Consider the following 20556-nt stretch of genomic DNA (forward strand, 5'->3'; position numbering starts at 1 on the left):
GGTTGCCGTCTCTACATTGGAATCTGCCTTTCCTGCACACTTGGGTTCCAACATTGCAGTGCACATCATGACAAGTGTCATCAGACAGCTCAAACCAGAATGGAAACAATTCATCCTGTATATCCAGAACTGCTGAAGAAGAGGATATGGCTCTAGTCTGTTTATCCTACACTGTTTTCTTCTTTGTGATCCTTTATAGATGTTGACTTAGCTGTGTATTCCCTTTATTTTGTTTTATCTTTACAATGTGCAGGCTCCCTTTGGTACAGCTGGAAAACTGCTCAAGTAGAGCACATAAAGTTACCTTGAGTGGCCCGCAGTGCATTCCTTGAAGAACAACACATTTCGTTAACATTGCCAAGTTACAATAACACTTGGAAACTATGTCAATGCACTTAGACAGCACAGTGAGTCAAGTCTGGACACCTCCTCCTCCTAAGTGCCTTTCTTAATTTCCGCTTACCCTGTAACCGAAGCCGGAGTGAGGGGCGCTGCTGGAATGAAAACGTAATTCATTTCAAAGATAGACATGCCTTATATAAAGCAATATTGCTTGCCATAGCGAGCCATTTCCCGGGTTTGTTATCGGTCTGCACTGACGGGGGTGACAGAGGAATCCTAATGTTAAACATGGGTTTCAGCAAAAAGCTTATTTGGATTTTCCTGATGTGGATCTGTTGTAACCTACGTATGACATGCACACAATACACTGAGGGTGTAAAACAGAGGAAACCGTTTTTCGAACGGTTTCGGCGTCTGGAAGAGCAGGTAGGTCCCAACAGACTTCGGAGATGAGTAACTTTGTTTTGGAGAGTTTGTTCCTCTAAGTGGGGCCAGAGCAATTGGTCGGTCGGGTCCCTGTACACAGCAGGGTGAGAAGCGCGGTCATTCCGATTTTCCCCGGTAGATATTTAGAATTTAAACGCGAATTGGAACAATTTTCTATGATCGAATGTCCTGAAACGAATTTACAGTGTTAAACTGGGAGCTTCTGGGGTCTCTGCCAGGGTAGTCCAAGCGAATATATCCCATAAACTTCATCTGCTGCTATTTCTTGTTGTAATACGTATTCTCCCCCACATTATTCCCACAGTTCCGCCGATTTCAAGAAATTAGCTTGACACGTTTGCAAATAATTTCTGAGAACTTCAATGCGTCTTCTAACCTGGACGTTCGCCTTCAATTGCTGACAGAGCAATACAATAATATCTCGGCAATGGTGCAGGGCTTCCAAACGGTTACAGAAAACGACATCAGGAGCTTGAAATCATGGATCAAAAAACTACAAAAGGAAACCAGGAAGATTGACCTGAAAATGTCAACCTTAGAGAAAGTCCTCAATGAGCGAAGCAAGCAAATCTTAAAAGACAAGAAAGTACAGAGCGAGATCACGTCTAACCTGACAGCCGAAGTAAAACATCAGAGGAATGAAATCAACTCTTTGGCTGCGGGCAAGAAGAAACTGCAAAAGGAAATAGAGAGCATTCAAGAAGTTGTTAAGGGGCAACATATTAAGATAGCAAGGTTTCAGGAACAGATGAAGAGTGCTTTGCAGAATGACGCGCTCTTGGCCAAACCCAGTTCTGTCGACTTGTCAGAGCCGCGAGTCCACCATACCAAGTCCTTTAACCAGTCGCCCAGGGGCAAGCAGCGAATGCCCAGAAAAGAAGGGTCAAGTATGTCAAAGTTCTCGTAGCAATCCAGCGCAGATTCTATGTTTATACGGCTATTTAAAGATTTAACACGAAACAACCAAGCATCATTCTTCCCAAATTATAATAATTTCAGATTCCCCTTTATGTAAATCATCACGGAATTTCCCTTAACAGGTAATTGAACGATTGTCCGCTGCAATAATTTAACCCAACCTCCCTCCAGTTCCAAAGCAAAGTAAAAAAACAAAACCAAGTTAATCATTCGCCTGCAACTCTTATCCCGTTAAAGCGAATGAGATTTGACTTTTGCATCGAGATGTGATAGATAGCTAATACTTAAATCAGGATTTTTTAAAAATCGAAAATAACACATCAATAACATTACTGTATGTTTTATAAAAACAATTTGATTTAATCAAGGCAGCTGTTGAGGAGATACTTTCTTTGTGGATATTACATTCTGTATTCTATTTATACAGCACTGGAACGATTTAGCTCTTTCACTATAATTAATACAGTATACGGCGCGGACACCCCCGCCTACACCACACAACCTCAGAATAATAGTGTGTTCAAGAATCCAAGCAGGCAGAATGATGAAAGGTCAGAAATAACTGAGTACAGTTGCTGCTAAGTTACTTACATGAAGTGTAACATTCTGTAAATGCAACGGAATACAAATGTAATTAAACACGGTTTCCTCCCACAGTCCAAATACATACATGTTGGTAGGTTAATTGGTCATTGTAAAGTGTCCTGTGATGGCGCGGAAGGACCTCTTCCGCGCTGTACTCTAAATAAGTAAATAAATAAAACTATTTTTGATCGGTGGATAATGAGAAGATGAGGTTTACGTGGTTCGTAGTGAAAAATCAAAAACTTATTTAGTAAAATGCATAAACACTTTCACCAGTCCAGCGTTTATACCCAGGAAAGAAATGTGTGGATCTTCGTGTACAGGCGATTCAAATTGTATGTTCAGCATCCTCAGGTGAGGAAACGAAATGATGAATGGATACTCAAGTATGTGACTTGTCATTCGGAATTAGTGTTGATCACTTTGACGTCACACGTAAGTAGGCTGTACATTGTAGAGTTTGTTTTCTGTATACAGGGAAAATGCAGAATTATTTCAAGGGGTAAAAACAAATATAGTTATAAAGAGTAATTCTGGAAATTTGAGGGCTGAGTTATGAGGAAAAGTTGTTTGCACTGGGAAATTACTCCACAGAAAAGGATAGAACGAAATTACATTTGCTAGTGATCAATAAGATTTTGTCAGCTTTAGGGAAATTGATATCGAGGTAACTCTTTTACATGGCATCTCATTTTAAGAAGGTAAGATTTACGGTGCTGCATAGATCTGCATGAATTGAGTCAAGAGGCGTTTCATCAATGGAAGGTATTTGTTGCTCAGAAGCCGCCTTTTCCTGGATCTGATTTTCAAGAAGAAGAAATAATCTGGTCCGTTGAGTCTATTCCACCTTCCATCAAGGTCATGGCTAATCTGCCTCTGTTATTTTCCTATACTATTCTCAAATCTCTTTTTATCTTTTATGAATGAACTCATTGACTGAGCCTCCACAGCCTTCTTGGGTAGAGAATTCTGAAGATCACCTACTTCAACACGGAGAAATTTCTTCTCAACTCAATCCTAAACAGCCTTCCTGTCAGGATGCTAGGGCAGGGATCCAATTGCAGACGCAGTACTGTGCACACAGTGATATTAATTGAGTAACAAATCCCGAGGTGTCAAAGTTCAAGCAGAGATCAAAACATCCAAAAAAAAATCGAAAAACCAGAATTGGGAATCAGGCAGAGTCAATATTCAGACAGACAGAGTACAGATATAAATGCTGGAAAGGCTCAGGAAAATTCACTGGCACAACCTGGCAACAAAGAGGTGAAAACACAGGACTGAAATACACTGAGCAATAAACAGAGGGGCAGATGATAGGTGAAGCACAAGGAGACACAGGTGGCAGCAATACAGGTAATAATGAGAAGCAGATGAGAGACGGAGTATTCAGTAATACAGGGGCCGGAGTAGAGCAGGAGAGGGGACAGGACCACATGGAAATACAAAACCACAGACTGACAGCCAGGGGGAAACACACAAAAAGATAGAGTTCAACTGGAGGTACTGACACTTCCTTTATTCTTAGTCTCTGAGCCTTGGTTGTAGACATTGCTGCCAGAGGAAGGACCTTCACTACATCCAGCTTGTGAAGCCTTGTTAGAATTTTGGAACTTCAGTGAGAGTTTTTGTTCTTCTAAACTCCAGAGAATACAGTGCTCTTCCACTCACCTCTCTGCGTGCAACAAACTTTTTCATCTCTTGAACCAGGTGTTCAGGAATTGAGTGATGAGCCAATGAGATGGCATCTGCTGTGGACCTGTTTCTCCAGTAGGCAAATTGGAGCAGATCCAAGACATCTCTCAATCAGGAGCTGATATGTTTCATCACCAACCTCTCAAATCACTGCAGTCCTTCCCTAGCAAGTACATCCTTTCTCATGAAAGTAGATAAAAAACACACACACAATTCTCCAAGTGTGGCCTCATGAAGGTGAAATACAATTACAGTAAGCTTTCTTTGCACTGCATTCAAATCCTCTCATCATGAAGGGCTGTATACCATTTGCCTTTCTAATCCTTACTGGACCTGCGAGTTGATTCTCAGTGACTTGTGACCTGGACCCACTGCAATTTTCCTATCGCCACAACAGGTCTATAGTTCATGTGATTTCATTGGCTCTTCATGTGGCCTTGGACCACCTGGACATTGCTAATATTTAAGTCAGGCTGCTGTTCATTGACTACAGCTCAGCATTTAACACAAACATTCCTACAGTTCTGATCAAAAAATTCCAAAACCTGGGCCTCTGTACTTCACTCTGCAACTGGATCCTCAACTTCTTCAATGGAAAACCTGCAGTCTGTGTGGATCAGAAATGACATTTCCACCTCGCTGATAATCAACACTGATGCACCTCAAGGATATGTGCTTAACCCACTGTTCTACTCTCACTACCCTCATGATTGTGTGGCTAGGCACAGCTCAAATGCCATCTATAAATTTGCTAATGACACAACTATTGTTGGCAGAAATTCAGATGGTGATGATAAGGTATACAAGAGCAAGGTAGATCAGTTGGTTGAGTGGTGTTGCAGCATTATCTTTGAACTCAATGTCAGTAAGTCCAAAGAATTAGTTGTGGACTTCAGAAATGTTAAGGTGAGGGCACACACACCAGTCTTCATTGAGGGATCAGTAGTGGAAAGGGTAAGCAATTTCAAGTTCCTGTGTGTCAGCATCTCTGAGGATCTGTCTTGGGCACAACATATTGATGCCGTTGCAAAGAAGGCATGACAGTGGCTATATTTCATTAGGAGTTTGAGGAGATCTGGTATGTCACAGAAGACACTCACAAATTTCTACAGATGTACTGTGGAGAGCTTTCTAGATGGCTGCATCTCTGACCGGCATGGGGGGAGGCACTGCACAGGATCAAAATAAGCTGTAGAAAGTTGTGAACTCAGTCAGCCCCATCATGGGCTCTTGCCTTCACAGCATCCAGGACATTTTCAAGGAGCGATGCCTCAAAAAGGCAGTCTTCATTATTAAGGACCCCCCCCCCACCAATCACCCAGGACATGCCCCCTTCTCATTGCTACCATCAGAGAGGAAGTACAGGAGCCTAAAGACACATACTCAATGATTCAGGAACAGCTTCTTCCTCTCTGCCATCAGATTTCTGAATGGAAATTGAACCCATGACCACCACCTCACTATTTTTTTCTCTTTTTGCACTATTCATGTAATATAACCATATATATAACTAATTTCATGACACATGCCAGTGATATTAAACCTGATTCTGATTCTGACGTGTGCAAGCACACTTGGCCTTGCTTTGCACACCAACTATACAGCTATACGCATTCCCTCAGGCGCTTTATATGGGCATACACCAGAAGAACAGTGAAGGGCTATAAACCATTCTGTTTGTGGTACATACAAGTTGACATGTGTGTTAATAAATCAGAACTGATACAGTCAATGACACTCAGCACCATGGAGAAATCCAAATATTGCAAAGGTGCCTTTAACTTCACCTTTTGCTCTTGAAACAGAATTTTAGCAAGGTTCTGCAGTAGTAAAGATTAACTATGAGATATTAGCCAGGTCTAGAAGGGAAGACATTTGAGAGAAGATTCAAAGTCTTGGCATTGATTAAGCAATCCATGCTTTCTTCTGAGGTCAAACTTGCACTTGAATATAGTAGTCATAGTCATACTTTATTGATCCCGGGGGAATATTATATTGGAGATATTCCTGCTGAGGTGCATAAGCCTCAGAGTTTGTTTCTCCATGAATTTCATTTTGGAAAACTGTTCTCTGAACATATTGGTTGAATTTGCCCCATTACTGAGGATTCCTATTTCCAGTAGCTTGTCCTACTCTGCATGCCCTCAGTTAATTTTCCAAGTAATGCTGCACTCCAATTGTGCAATATGATTGGGACAAAATAATCAGGTGCTTGAAAACAACACTTGAAATGAGAGCAACAACCTTCAGCACTTGACACACAATTATCTGTTGATTTTTAAATACTTCCTCTAAGTAGCAGTTGTACATGCTCTCTTCTGTCGTTGAATATGTGTACAGATGTGCAAGGTTAAGACAGGTGTAAACCAGAATTTGGGCTTCAATTTAACAACTCTATCTCAACCAATAATACATTCTGATTGATATTATGTGCAGTGCTGTAATTATAATATTAAGCTCAACATGAGACAAACATTCAATCCTGTGCTAATATGAATTGCTCATGGGGAATTGGTTCAGTTATCATCACTGTAATATTGTTTGTCCTCCGAACTTATTTAGCATAATGAGAATATATATTATAAAATCTCTCTTGGAAGTAGAATTGTATATTATCCATAAGATCCACCATAATTTGTAAAGCTTTATTTGTAATTTCTAAGAATTTCAGTCAAACTGTTCAAATAATGGAAAGCCAAAATAAAACTTAAAATTGTTAATGCCCTACAAATGGGTTCAAATGGAATACATTGTACAACAATCTCTGTTTCATAAGTCTTGAGGTGAAATAATCCATATTAGAACAATTCCTTCTATGAAAACTTTTCCTCTGATTTTTCCTGATAATCCAAGGGCTATGCAATTTCTGAAAGATCCACAAACAGATAAAAAAAATCCTTCACAATTCAGCTTCTCAAAATCTTACACAGTGTTGAAATTTCTATCAAACACTCTTAAATTTGTTTATGGAATGCAACAAACTACCCCTTAAAATCAATGTATACACAAAAATGCATTTCTACATGATGTAAATAGTTACAACTTAACATATGTTAGAATCGTATGTAAGACTCTAACCATTCAAGCATGTTTGGTGCCAAAGTATCAAAAGTTAGTTTGTAAAATAGGGATCAAGTACCAATTGCATAAATGTTGAACAGATTGCCCTTTTGTTATTCATACTATGCATATTTATTATTTATTGTTTTCTTGTATTACAGTCTGTAATGTGAAATCAATGATGCATTTTCCCAATTCTTCCATTGAAAATTATGCAACTTTCAGCAGAGGCTTTTCAACTGGGCTCTTTGAAATGACTATCTGCTGTTGGATCAGCACCAATTCAAATTACTTGGGAACCATATTATCCTATGCCACAGAAGATAATGACAACAAATTGGTACTGCACGGCAGAAATACAAGCAAACAAAGCACTATTCATTTCGTAATTGGAGATCCAGCATTCAGGGAACTTCCTGTGATTCCACTCTTAGATGGCCGCTGGCATCATGTCTGCATTATATGGTCTTCCTTTGAGGGTAGATACTGGTACTATATAGACAGACGTCTGATAGCAGCTGGATCCAAATTTCAAAAAGGATATGAGATTCCAGCTGGTGGAATACTTATAATAGGTCAGGAACAGGATAAAATGGGAGGGGGATTTGATAATACTGAGTCCTTTGTGGGAAATTTGGCTGGATTTACAATTTGGAACCGTGCTTTGTCTCCTGGGGAAATCTCGGGCATTACTACAGGAAAGGCATTACCTGGAGGCAGAGTTTTAACTTTCAATGATATTTCCACTCTCAGTGGTGCTATTCAGCATTTTAATTGTACATGCCTAGATGATTGTTATTAAAACCAATGTATTGGATAGGGATTCATTAACAATATACATCCTTTGTGGTCATAGGCAACGTTTACCATATGGAAATTTAATTGAGTTATTTAATCCCCCAGCAAACTGATTCACAGCTTAAAATTAATAACTTCAGATATCAAACAGTATTATTTGTCTAACTTTGTGATTATAGTAGGACTATAAACAAGTACAATAAAGAAAACCCTCGTGTGACATTCATTAAAATAAGTTCAACATATTTGTAATGATCTTTACAAAATATAATATAGAAATATTTAAAAGACCAATTATGAGGATACTGCAATTTTAATGCCCAGGATAGTCTTGCAGAATCTATTTTTTGTACAATACTCATAATTTATAAATTTAATCATGTCATACTAATTTGAAAACTGATAATTAAACTTTGTTGTGTATTTCAGTGCTTTATTATTATAAAGTTTCGTATGGTGGCTCCTTATGAAATGGCACATGAATTATACTCATGCATTGTATTTTTGTAATATATTTTACTCATAAACTGATTTGATATAAAACAGCTGCTACCTGAATTGCATTTTCTTAATACTCAAAGCACTATAGTCAATTTCAATGATCAACTTTTGGTTGTCCATTTAAGGCAACTGAGTAATAGTCCACAATTCAGTTATGATCATTATCACTAGGCCACTGAAAATAAAATATAATGCTAGTATACACAGATACAACAATTTAAAATAAAATTATATGTTGAATCTGTTTCCTATAGTTGTTTTGAACTGGTTATATCGATAAGAATGTTTCCATTTTTGGGTCTTATCAAAGCTATTGAACAGTTCAGATGAGGGCTACTAGATTAATTATTAGCTTAAGGAGCACATTCTGTTAATTGGAAAATTATCTCAGAAAATTGTAGACTTGGACAGGGGATATGTTTGTGATCTATCCACTCATAAAAGATTGAGAGTTCTGTGTACATGGATAGTCTTGAGTTAAATAAACTGGGAATATCAGGAAGCTTCAGTGGAAGTTACCAAGTATAATTTTTGAAAATATATTATGGTACATGAACTTGGTCCCTGTATTATAACAATAATTAGATCAATAAAAATGCTGTTGAGCATTTACTTTGCATAAACTGAAAACTAATTCAAAATTCATGAGAGGTTATGTTTGATGAATATATTGAACATCATAGCACTTGTTACTATTTTCCTGAAATAAAGAATTGAGATTATAATGGCAGTCAAAAATGCTGCAGCAGTTGATGGATTTGCATAAATCAATTTTCCACTGTTAGTGAATCATAGGAGGCACTATCTCTGGGATAATTTTATCTATTAATATGGAAGGAAGATCGGAACCATTTCCCAGGGGAGCAGTCCCATCAGTCTCATTTCCCTTACTCTTCTTCCTCTACACTCCTTCAAAGTATTCTCACTCACATATTCCCATCAAATGCCCTTTGGTTGATTTTACTAAAAACATACACCAGGGGTTATTTTCAGTAGCCAATTACCATACACTTGAGATGGCTGAGGAAACCATGCAGTCACAGGGAGAACATTCACATTTTGCACTGACAACTAGGCACACAAGAGACTGCAGATGCTGGAATCTGGAGCAACAACCCTGGGTTTCCAGCCAAAACGCTAACAATTCCTTTTCTCCCACTGAGCTATTTCAGCATGTTGTTTGTTGCTCTATACTGACAGCACCTGAGATCAGGTTGGAACCCAGACTCCTGGAGCTTTGAAAGAGCAGAAGGAACAGATGGTCACTGGACCACCCCCTCACACACCCTTTTTATAGACCCAAAACAACTGTAGAATTGATCAGAAACATATTAATTTTGTCAGGTGATGTGCTCCTAAATTTAAGAAATAAATAAAGGTATTTTGACAAAAATTATAATGGAATTGAATGATAATGTTAACTAAAATAAACCAGAACATGTACAGATATGTAATCTTTATATTAATTAATAATATACATGTTTCATAGTTTATTTAATTGTACTAAATTCAGAACAAGGTCAGTTCATTTCTTTGCAATATGACATATAAAGGGTACTGTCTTGGTAGGATACTGCCCTGTCATGTGGTTTGCTACGTCCGGATAGAAACTGGGTAATGGAAAGGTGGGTGATTGACATGAGGATTCACCAGCATCTAAAGTAATGAAGTGTGAGAGTTACAAAAGTGAAGTCTCAGAGACAAAATGGAGAAGAAGGAAGCTGACATGCTGAATTACTCCTGCGACATAACAATGGATGGAATCTTAAGTAACAATAAATCCTCTTACTAATGCAGGGATACTAATATCTGTACCAGCTGTTAAAAATCATATTCTTTAAGAGTGTGTATCAATATTGCAGACTTATGTTTAATTCAGTAAAGTCCATTGTGAACTAGAATGGTATTGTCAGCCAAATCCTGATGCAAAGTATAGGTTACAATATGTAATATACCAAAAGAGGTGCACTAGCATTTACACTTGCAGGTTTTAGCAGATCTCCTCCTGAGAGTAAGAACGAATTGGGGAAGTTTTGAATTGTTCTGTAAATATATTTGAATTTAAAGATGGAATTGTACCATTTGTAAACAAGAAGTTAAGCAAGGAACCCGAATGTCCCAAGACTTTATCTGACTACGGTAGAATTCTGTTATGTAGAAAAGAACAACTTAAACTCCTGAAGGCTGCTTGTGCACTTTCACAATTATGAAGCAAAACAATCAACTCTTAAATGAAAAGCACCTCTCAGCATTTCAAAGTCAGACAAGATTTCAGGGAATTGAGGGAGAAGATCTTAAAGGAATATATAGGTGAATGTCTTTAGGTGAAGTTTTCATGTAGCTTGTGGGGTGTTTTAAACAGGAGACTTAATATTTGAAATGAGTAGAGTTTTAGGTTGTAGGTGAAGCCAATGGCAGCATGAACAGGATTAATGAATGTGCAAGGTCTGGTGGGAAATCAAATACATTTAATTCCCATGATTTCTTATACAATATTTATTTCTTAGCCAATATAACTAGTATTAACTGGTTATTAATCTCATTCTTCTTTGCGGGATCTTAAGGAATACAATATAATTATGCTTTCCAATGCACCAGTACAAAACAAACTCTTGGTTAATGATTTAAGTATGTCTCTTGTTTTTAATGTATGACATCCTGATATTTTCAGATACAAAATCCGCAAATTAGGGCATTAATAGTTAATAAGTATTGTTTTAACTGTGGAATAAAACTTACATTTGAATTTTAAAAGTGGAGATTACAGAGGGAGATTCTCCAGAATGAAAATAGATGTGAAATAGCTTAAAGTACTGTTTAAAATACAATAGCATAATATTCTACCGAGACTTCTCCCATCAATACTTCCTGCTCGTTAGATGCCTTCACCAATTTTCAAAACAGAACTCCTGCGACCGTAATGCAGCTTACTAACTTTCTCAAATAAAGTTTTTTTATTGAGCTCAGAGCCCCTGTTTCTTAAATTATAAATGAGCTGTTCTGAAGCAAGAGAAAATCTCTGAAAGCACACAGCAGGTCAGGTGGTATCTGTAAAGCAATTAAGAAAGTTCAGATCCATAGCCTGTCATCAAATCGTTTTTTGAAGGAATGGACATTGAACTTAAAAGTTAACCATATTTCTTTCCAACGGAAAATAATAGAAATATTCAAAAGATCAGGGCCCATCTACGGACACACACAAAAAGTAATATTTCACATACCTAACTATTTTATAAAATAAAATAGCTGAGAGCACTTATGAAATGAGAACTAAAGAACAGAAGTAAAATTAACATTTCAGATAATTTTGACTGTCTAATTATTCCCTCTATTTTCTCTCTCGGTAAATGTTGAATAAAGATCATCCAGTTCATTGTGCCTGCTCCATCATCATTCACCTTGGTTCCAATGGCCAGCACCAACCCACATCTCTTGATTCGCGTAATATCTATAAATATATGAATGTGTCTTAAATACATTTAGCAACTGGCCACCACTGTTCTCTTGGGCAGAAAATTCCGAATCTTGACCGCCCTTTAAGTGAAGAGCAATACACATCAAAGTTGCTGGTGAACGCAGCAGGCCAGACAGCATCTCTAGGAAGAGATGCAGTCAACGTTTCGGGCCGAGACCCTTCCAATTTGTTTTCATCACTGTCCTGAATGGAAGAACTTGTATTTCAAGAAATGTGACTTCTAGAGACCCCGGCATTTCGTCATCATTAGCCAATTCTCTCTTCTCAGCTGCTGTCTGGATTACTAAATGTTTCCAGTAATTTTACCTTCATATTTCAAATCTACATCCCTGAGCCCTCTGTACCTTCCTCACAGCCCACACTCCCAAGAAAGATCTCCTCATGCAAACGATACTGTACAGCTGGGGTGCTTTTATTTCAGATTATCAACATCTCCACTGTCCCGATTTTCAGTCAGTATGGTACAGTATCCCAGGTGAATAATGAACGTTCAATATGTCACTGTGTTGGGTAAATTGCGCTGGTCGGAACGCCTCGAACCCTTAGACTCGCCGTAGCAGGATCATGTGACCTGGAGCAGTAGCCACGTGACTTGACCCGCGTCTCTTGACAACGCGGGTACGGTAAGATGGCGAATGTGGCAAAGAAAGTTTCTTGGTCTAACAAGGATGATGAATCTCGCCCCGGAGAAACGACCCCTTTACTGAACGGTTCGCCCACCGCCTCCCAGCCTCAGGTTAGTGCCGTTGGTCGAGCTTTGGGCGGCTGTGCTTGGGTTTGTTTGGACTCAACACAAGGCGCTGGTTATCCAAAACAGGATGGTGTTTACGGCCGGTTAAAGACGCATTTGGAACAGGACTGTCTGTGATTAGGAATAACAGCCCACAACAAAAGATCTTACGATTATTTTGTCTCTTTTTTCCCTCTCTCTCCCGATCATTTTCGGGCAAGTTTGTTTTCCTCTCTGTTCTCTTTTGACAGGATTTTATTCGGAAGCAAGCAGTGAGTTGAGGTTCAGTGAGTTGAGTTATGGTTGCGAAACGGTATCATCTGATCCACAGAAGTCAGATGCTGAGTAACTTCAAGACATTAAAAGAAGTTAAATAGAGTCAAGTTAGAGGTAGTTTTAATTCGGGAAGTAAGTTCATTTTTGTGAGTATTTTTGCAATTGGTAATCTGAAATTTAAAATTACAAGCATGATGATGTTACTGCATCCAAGGCTGATCTATTTGATGTCTGGATTCTGTCAATGTTTGTAATGGCAACCTTTAAAATTTAATTAGGTTATGGTAAACATGTTTGAAATTTGTTTGTGAAATTATAATTTATGCTTTGATTAGAACTAGAACCATCCTGCCATTTTTTGTGCTATCACAATATTGTGGGTCAGTTTTTGAAATAATTCCTGAAATAACTTGCCCACAATGACAGATTTATTTTGAACGAAAGCATATTTACATATCACTTTATCTAAAATGCCTTTGTGTTGTGATTATTGTATTACATTGGGAAATGTTTCATTTGTGTCTGGACCCAACTGTATCTTAAAAACACTTATCTCCATTTAACATCTAGTTGTGGGCAGCTTTAAATGTGTTTAGATGCCATGAACTCCTTTTTCAAGACTATGTTTTACCCATTTTATTGTCCAGTCCATGTAAAGACTTAAGTACAAAAAGATTATTGTATTCCTTTTGGTATAATTTTTTCTTATTTTCTGTTTAGTTGTCTAGACAATTATTATGCTGCTTTTTAACCTTGAGATTTAGGGGCAACAGAGTGATTGTTTAATGCAGCTTGTAGCAGAAATGTCTTTTTTATAAGGTGGATAAAAGTAATTGTGTACAATCTGGAGCTTGTGGCATTTTCCTGCAGAGGGTTGTATTTTGGGATTGTTACAACTGTACTTATTGATCACAAGCTGTATTCTCTCATCCCAAGATGTCAACTTTAATATTTTGTTAATCACATTCTTAATTGATCTGAAACTTCGATTCAGGCTCTTTCTTTATTGATGCTACCAGACCTGCTGAGTCTCTGTACTGTTTTTCTTTTTTGCATCTATAGCTTTATTTTTGTTTTTTTTTCATATTTAATGGCTTTTGTTTAGTAAAAGTGAATTTGATGGTGTTGTCCTGACGAAGGGTCTCGGCCTGCAACGTCGACTTCACCTCTTCCTACAGATGCTGCTTGGCCTGCTGCGTTCACCAGCAACTTCGATGTGTGTTGCTTGAATTTCCAGCATCTGCAGAATTCCTGTTGTTTGGATGGTGTTGATTCTTTTTTTGTCGCTGACGGTTGTAAATTCTTAGAATTCTTCACCTCGTACAACTGTGGATGTTCAGTTTTGTAAGCATAGTACTAGTGAGAGTAATTAGGGAAATGGGTATTTTTGGGACATGGTAGGACAGTGTATTTGAAGTACAAGATGTGCCATGGTGGCGTAGCAGTTAGCACGGCACTATCACAAACAAGAGAAAATCTGCAGATACTGGAAATCAAAGTAATACACACAATGCTGGAGGAATTCAGCAGGCCAGGCAGCATCCGTGGAAAAGAGTAAACAGTGGCCATTTCAGGCTGAGGCCCTTCTCGTGATGCTATTATAGGTTGGGATGTCGGAGTTTGGAGTTCATTCTTGGCGTCCTTTGTAAGGATTCTGTATGTTCATCTTGTGGAATGTGTGCTTTTCTCCGGGTGCTCTGGTTTTCTCCCACAGTCGAAACACATACCAGTTAGGTTAATTAGTTATTGTATATTGTCCCGTAATTAGGTTAGGATTAAATTAGAGGTGGTCAGGGGTTTGCTGGGCAGTGCGGCTCGAAGGGCAGAAGGGCCTATTCAGCACTGTACCTCTAAATAAAGATAGGATCTGATACTATTGAATGGTGGAACAGGCTCTGCAGGCCTTTGACCTCTTCCTTTAGGAATTTGTTTTCATTGTCCAACAGTGTCTCATCTTTGTCACTGCCTTTTTTTAAGACCATCTAGATTCAAATAATTTAATATATTTAATGATTGGCTAAACTCCAGGTGGCTTTCTTAGAAAAAACCTGAGGATCATCAAGAAGGATATCCTTCATTTTTTGAGACATGGAAGAGTGCGGATACTGTTTCTAGAGCAAGAATCAAACTTCATCAGGTGTCGAATGGCGACCATCGTTTGCTTCCATTAGACCATAAGACATAGGAGCAGAATTGGGTCAATCAGCCCATTGAGTCTGCTCCGCCATTCCATCATAGCTGATCTCGGATCCCACTCAACCCTATACACCTGCCTTCTTGCCATATCCTATGATGCCGTGACTAATCAGGAATCTATCAACTTCTGCCTTAAATATAGCAACAGACTGGCTCAAGCACAAGCTGCTTTAAAAAGCCATCTTGTAGGCATTCAACAAATAGTCATAGTCATACTTTATTAAGAAATTGGTTTTAATTACAGTTGCACCATAAATAATAAATAGTAATAGAACCATAAATAGTTAAATAGTAATATGTAAATTATGCCAGTAAATTATGAAATAAGTCCAGGACCAGCCTATTGGCTCAGGGTGTCTGACACTCCAAGGGAGGAGTTGTAAAGTTTGTTGGCCACAGGCAGGAATGACTTCCTATGACGCTCTGTGTTGCATCTCGGAGGAATGAGTCTCTGGTTGAATGTACTCCTGTGCCCACCCAGTACATTATGTAGTGGATGGGAGACATTGACCAAGATGGCATGCAACATAGACAGCATCCTCTTTTCAGACACCACTGTGAGAGAGTCCAGTTTAATCCCCACAACATCACTGGCCTTATGAATGAGTTTGTTGATTCTTTTGGTGTCTGCTACCCTCAGCCTGCTGCCCCAGCACACAGCAGCAAACGTGATAGCACTGGCCACCACAGACTCATAGAACATCCTCAGCATCGTCCGGCAGATGTTAAAGGACCTCAGTCTCCTCAGGAAATAGAGATGGCTCTGTCCCTTCTTGTAGACAGCTTCAGTGTTCTTTGACCAGTCCAGTTTATTGTCAATTCGTATCCCCAGGTATTTGTAATCATCCACCGCACTTGGAGTATTGTCAACGGTTTTGGACCCTATGTCTGAGAAAGAATGTGTTGTCATTGGAGAGAGTCCAGAAGAGGTTCACAGGATGATTCTGGGAATGAAGGGGTTAACCTATGGGGAGTGTTTGGCAGTTTTGTGAGAATCCAAGAGCAGGCAAACCAAGCTAAGCACAGTGACTGTCTGCAAATGTACAACTCAATGCTCCACATATGGATCCTGCAATGCCTGTCTCTGTCCAAGGCCAGCAAGACATTAAAGACAGTGCAGGCCAAGTTCATGGGTATACTTAAAGTGGAAATTAATAGTTTTCTAATCGGTCAGGGCATCAAAGGGTATGGCAAGAAGACAGGTGTATGGAGTTGAGTGGGATCTGGGATCAGCCATGCTGGAATGGTGGAACAGACTTGATGGGCTGGATGGCCTAATTCTGCTCCTGTGTCTTATGGTCTTATGTCCACACTGACCCCCTGGATGGAAACAGGGGTCACCGGTACCTTAGCTCTCCTCAGGTCTACCACCAGCTCCTTAGTCTTTTTCACATTAAGCTGCAGATAATTCTGCTCACACCATGTGACGAAGTTTCCTACCGTAGCCCTGTACTCAGCCTCATCTCCCTTGCTGATGCATCCAACTATGGCAGAGTCATCCGAAAACTTCTGAAGATGACAAGACTCTGTGCAATAATTGAAGTCCGATGTGTAAATGGTGAAGAGAAAGGGAGACAAGACAGTCTCCTGTGGAGCCCCAGTGATCACTCTGTTGGACACACAATGTTGCAAGCACACATACTGTGGTCTGCCAGTCAGGTAATCAAGAATCCATGACACCAGGGAAGCATCCACCTGCATCCAAATGCCCTCTCTTGTGATCTGACATCAACCTGATTTTCCCAATCGCCTTGCATATTGAAGTCCCCCATTACAATTGTGACATTATCCTTATTCCTTCCCCTTTCCAGCTCCCTTTGCAATCTCAACCCCACATCTTGGCTTTTATTTGGAGGCCTATATATGATTCCCATAATTTTTTTTTACCCTTGCAGTTTCTTAACTCCACCCACAAAATATTCAACATACCCTATGTCATCTCTTTCCAAAGATGTAATTCCATCTCTTACCAACAGCGCTACACCACCACCTATGCCTTCCTGCCTGTCCTTTTGGTACAAAGTATATCCTTTGATGTTAAACTCCCAACTATGACCTTCTTTCAGCCACGACTCAGTGATGCCCACTATGTCATACCAACCAATTTCTAATTGTGCCACAAGTTCATCCACCTTATTCCAAATGTTATGTGCATTTAAATACAGCATCTTCAGCTTCTCACTAACTGAGTTCCACCTACTGTCTGTTTGTCATTCTTCATTCTTTGCTGTATGAATGTGGGAAACTTAACAAATGTCAGGGGATGACTTGGAATGTTCAAAAACCTCAAACTAAACTGCATCAGACATCACTTGTCAGACGTATTAAAACTAAAATGGAAAATGCTGGTAAATACACAGCAAGTCATGTAGCAAATCGATGCAGAAGTGATGATCATCATAACTACTAAATGTACTTGCACCCTTTTTAAATATTTAAACAGTGCAAAAATTTAGAGTCCTGACAGTGCAAAAATTTGGAGTCCTGATGAAGGGTCTCGGCCCAAAAAGTCTACTGTACTCTTTTTCCATAATTGCTGCCTGATCTGCTGAGTTCCTCCAGCATTTTTTGTGTGTTGCTATTTTTAACAACCTGTTTCTAATGGAGACAATTAGACTAAGTACATGCAGGTGTGATTCAGCCTTGAAGGACGACATTGTTTTGGAAAATGTGTAGCTTGGGTGCTTGATGGTTGGGTTGAGTTGTTCTCTGATCTTGGCAACTTACTTGCAAACGTTTTGTTACCATATGAGGAGACATCACCAGTGCGCAGACATCATTGTGCTGTATCCTCCAAATGCTTGACCTTTATATACATTCAGCTAATTGATAAGTGTACAAAGGCTCAGCTAATTGATAAGTGTACAAAGGCTCAGCTAATTGATAAGTGTACAAAGGCTTAGCACACCACAATCAACAGGGCACTGGTGATGCCTCCATGTATGATGACTAAAAGTTTGCAAGTAAATCAAGATCAGAGAACAATTCAACCCAACAATGATTTTTTGTTTCATGCCCATGATTATTCCTTCCTGGTACTACATTGATCACGTAACAAACACTTATCGAGGAACTCAGTGGGCAAGCAGCATTTTTGGGAGAAAAGGAATTAGTGGTATCTTTGGTCGATATCCTGCATGAGGATTGAGAGTGGAAAGGGGAGGTAGCAGTATAAAGAGATCTCCACTGCACTGACAATGTCGGAGATCATTTCTGTGTCAAAGTGCTTACAGGACCTTTGCACCGCAGAGATCAATGCTGAGATAGCTATGTAATTTATGAGATGTCTCATAATAACTTGGGGCAATTCACAGCATGGAAAGTGGTCCTTGGGCAAGTTTGCTGGTGCATTTTTTGTCAAACTACATTTCATATTGTTTGTTTGCTTGACCCCTGAAAAATTTCCAGGAACTTTGATCCATACTTACAACCAACTATCTCAACACCGATCAGAATGATGTGTTACTGGATTGCAACATTGTCTCCTTCATATGTAAAGGCTTTCTGATTTGACATTCTTTCCATTCAATAAGTTCTCTGAAATTTTAAGGACTTATCTATAAATTACTATGATTGCTTGTTTTGCTTGTGATATGTCTTAAGAATTATGACTGAGAATAAGAATTATGTGCATTATCATACCATATGTTCCAAAGACCTCTAGTCCCATGGTTCTTAAATGGCATGCATTCTTATAAGGGAACAATGGAGCTGGAGATCTTTTCATTTCAGTTCATTCACTATGGCTTTTCACTATCATTCAGGCAGGTGGTAATGTACCCAACTGGTTCAGTTCTTATTCAGGAATAACCCTTTACAACACTTGAATAGTTAATTTTTTTTCAAGCTACTGCTCAACATCATTTGAAGCCATTATATAATTACTCACGAGTATGCTAAAGATAGCTTAACTTAATTCACCTCATGAGTTGACTCCTTCACTCTCCCTAAATTGACATCAAATAATTGAAGGGTGGATATTTATTATAGCTGAATATTGGGAAGATTGGAGAATTTCTTCATGGCCCAGCAGAAACTTTCTTAGCCTCAGACTCCCTTCCAGCCCCGGCATCTGCCTGAGAGGGAATAAAAATATTTGTAACACCAGTGTCATGAACTTTGAATCACATTGAACTCACTATTTCTCTCTTGGTGTTATCTAAATGTTAAAACCAAATTAGTGAGCTTTAGGAGAGAGATATAAAAGAAAGACAAGAACAGGAGCAGGATGCTCAGCCCGATGAATGTATTTCTTCATTCTAATCCATGGCTGTAACTCCTTTTATCTGCTTGTGTTCCTTGTTCCATGATGAAAAATTGGAGTGTTATTCTCTAAAACCTTGAAAATATCATAAACATAAGAGATTCTGCAGGTGCTGGAAATCCAGAGCAACACACACAAGATACTGGAGGAACTCAGCAGGTCAGGCAGCATCTATGAAAGTAAATTAAAAGGTAATGTCATGGGCCAAGACCTTCATCAGGATGTATCCGGATGAAAATATCAAACCCACTCTTTTGAAGAGTCTTTAGGATTTCCACTCCCTGTGAAGAGAGAACCAACAGTTTTCTGAATTTGCCCATTGTGTTGTATTCCTAATCTAATTAATGATTCTTCAGTGTGATTGAAAGTGTGTTATGCTTGCTTATTGTTGTCTTTCTTCTGCCCAGGTCTCAGATCCCTTTTTTAAAAAAAAATCTGGAGTAGCCAAAATTGTAGTTAGTCTAAGCACTATTTTCTTGCTGCCAACAACAAAATCTAACCGATGCCTCCCTACCAGTTACTGTCCAACTTTCAGCTGTGAATTACACAATCCAACTGAACTCAAAAATCTATTGTTGCTAGAAATCTGAAAAGAAATGAGAAAATTCAACTGGTCAGAAGGCCGTTGAGAGAGGAACTCAGTAACATTTCACGTTGATGACCTCCATGGATCTGTCTGATTTAATGAGTATTCCTAGTGATTTAAAAAAAAATTACACATCGTCTCTGTACCTCCTAAAGTGGAGTAATCCATAAGAAAAGAGAATTACAATATTTTGCTCAAATTTCTGATATGCCTTTTTTGTAATTTAGTTGTCTGTTGTTATTATCTCTCTCTCTCTCTCTAAAAAAAAATACATAATGTTCATTTTCTAAAATTATATAGCTTCTCTAATTTTTCCAGACCAACTTTTTTCGCATTGAAAGGCTGACCACAGTGAATTTAGATGACGATCCAATCCAGGACCAGGTAATTACTTTAAAATTTCAGCAACATTAATACACATGCTGAAGAAATATTGCAGTGAGTCTGTAATGGTGTTTGATAAATGAAATTGTAGGAATTTTGTTAGTTCTTTTTAATTTGACAAGTAGAATGTATTTTCTGATTAGTTTTCCATGGTCCTTTTTCCTCAATAAATGAAGGTATATAACCATATAACAGTTACAGCATGGAAACAGGCTATTTCGGCCCTTCTAGTCCGTGCCAAACTCTTACTCTCAACTAGTCCCACCGACCTGCACTTAGCCCATAATCCTCCATTCCTT

The 20556-nt window shown here is 38.8% G+C and overlaps 2 protein-coding genes across 2 annotated transcripts in view; both read left to right on the plus strand.

Moving 5' to 3' along the window:
* The first annotated feature begins 535 nt into the window (after positions 1-535).
* On the plus strand, positions 536-8393 carry ptx4 (pentraxin 4, long). The gene is made up of 3 exons (XM_072269518.1): positions 536-768; positions 1094-1676; positions 7209-8393. Exons 1-3 carry the CDS (start codon positions 622-624, stop codon positions 7847-7849), a joined length of 1371 nt encoding a protein of 456 aa, XP_072125619.1. The 5' UTR covers positions 536-621; the 3' UTR covers positions 7850-8393.
* A 4018-nt stretch (positions 8394-12411) lies between these two features.
* The window catches only part of clcn7 (chloride channel 7), a 71170-nt gene continuing 63025 nt past the window's right edge, over positions 12412-20556 (plus strand). The window contains exons 1-2 of the mRNA XM_072268758.1: positions 12412-12557; positions 20192-20257. Of these exons, the coding sequence (XP_072124859.1) occupies positions 12450-12557; positions 20192-20257 (174 nt within the window). The 5' untranslated portion in view covers positions 12412-12449. The remainder of the gene's footprint in view (positions 12558-20191; positions 20258-20556) is intronic.

This window comes from Mobula birostris, chromosome 9, assembly GCF_030028105.1.
Source record: "Mobula birostris isolate sMobBir1 chromosome 9, sMobBir1.hap1, whole genome shotgun sequence".
Classification (NCBI taxonomy): domain Eukaryota; kingdom Metazoa; phylum Chordata; class Chondrichthyes; order Myliobatiformes; family Myliobatidae; genus Mobula; species Mobula birostris.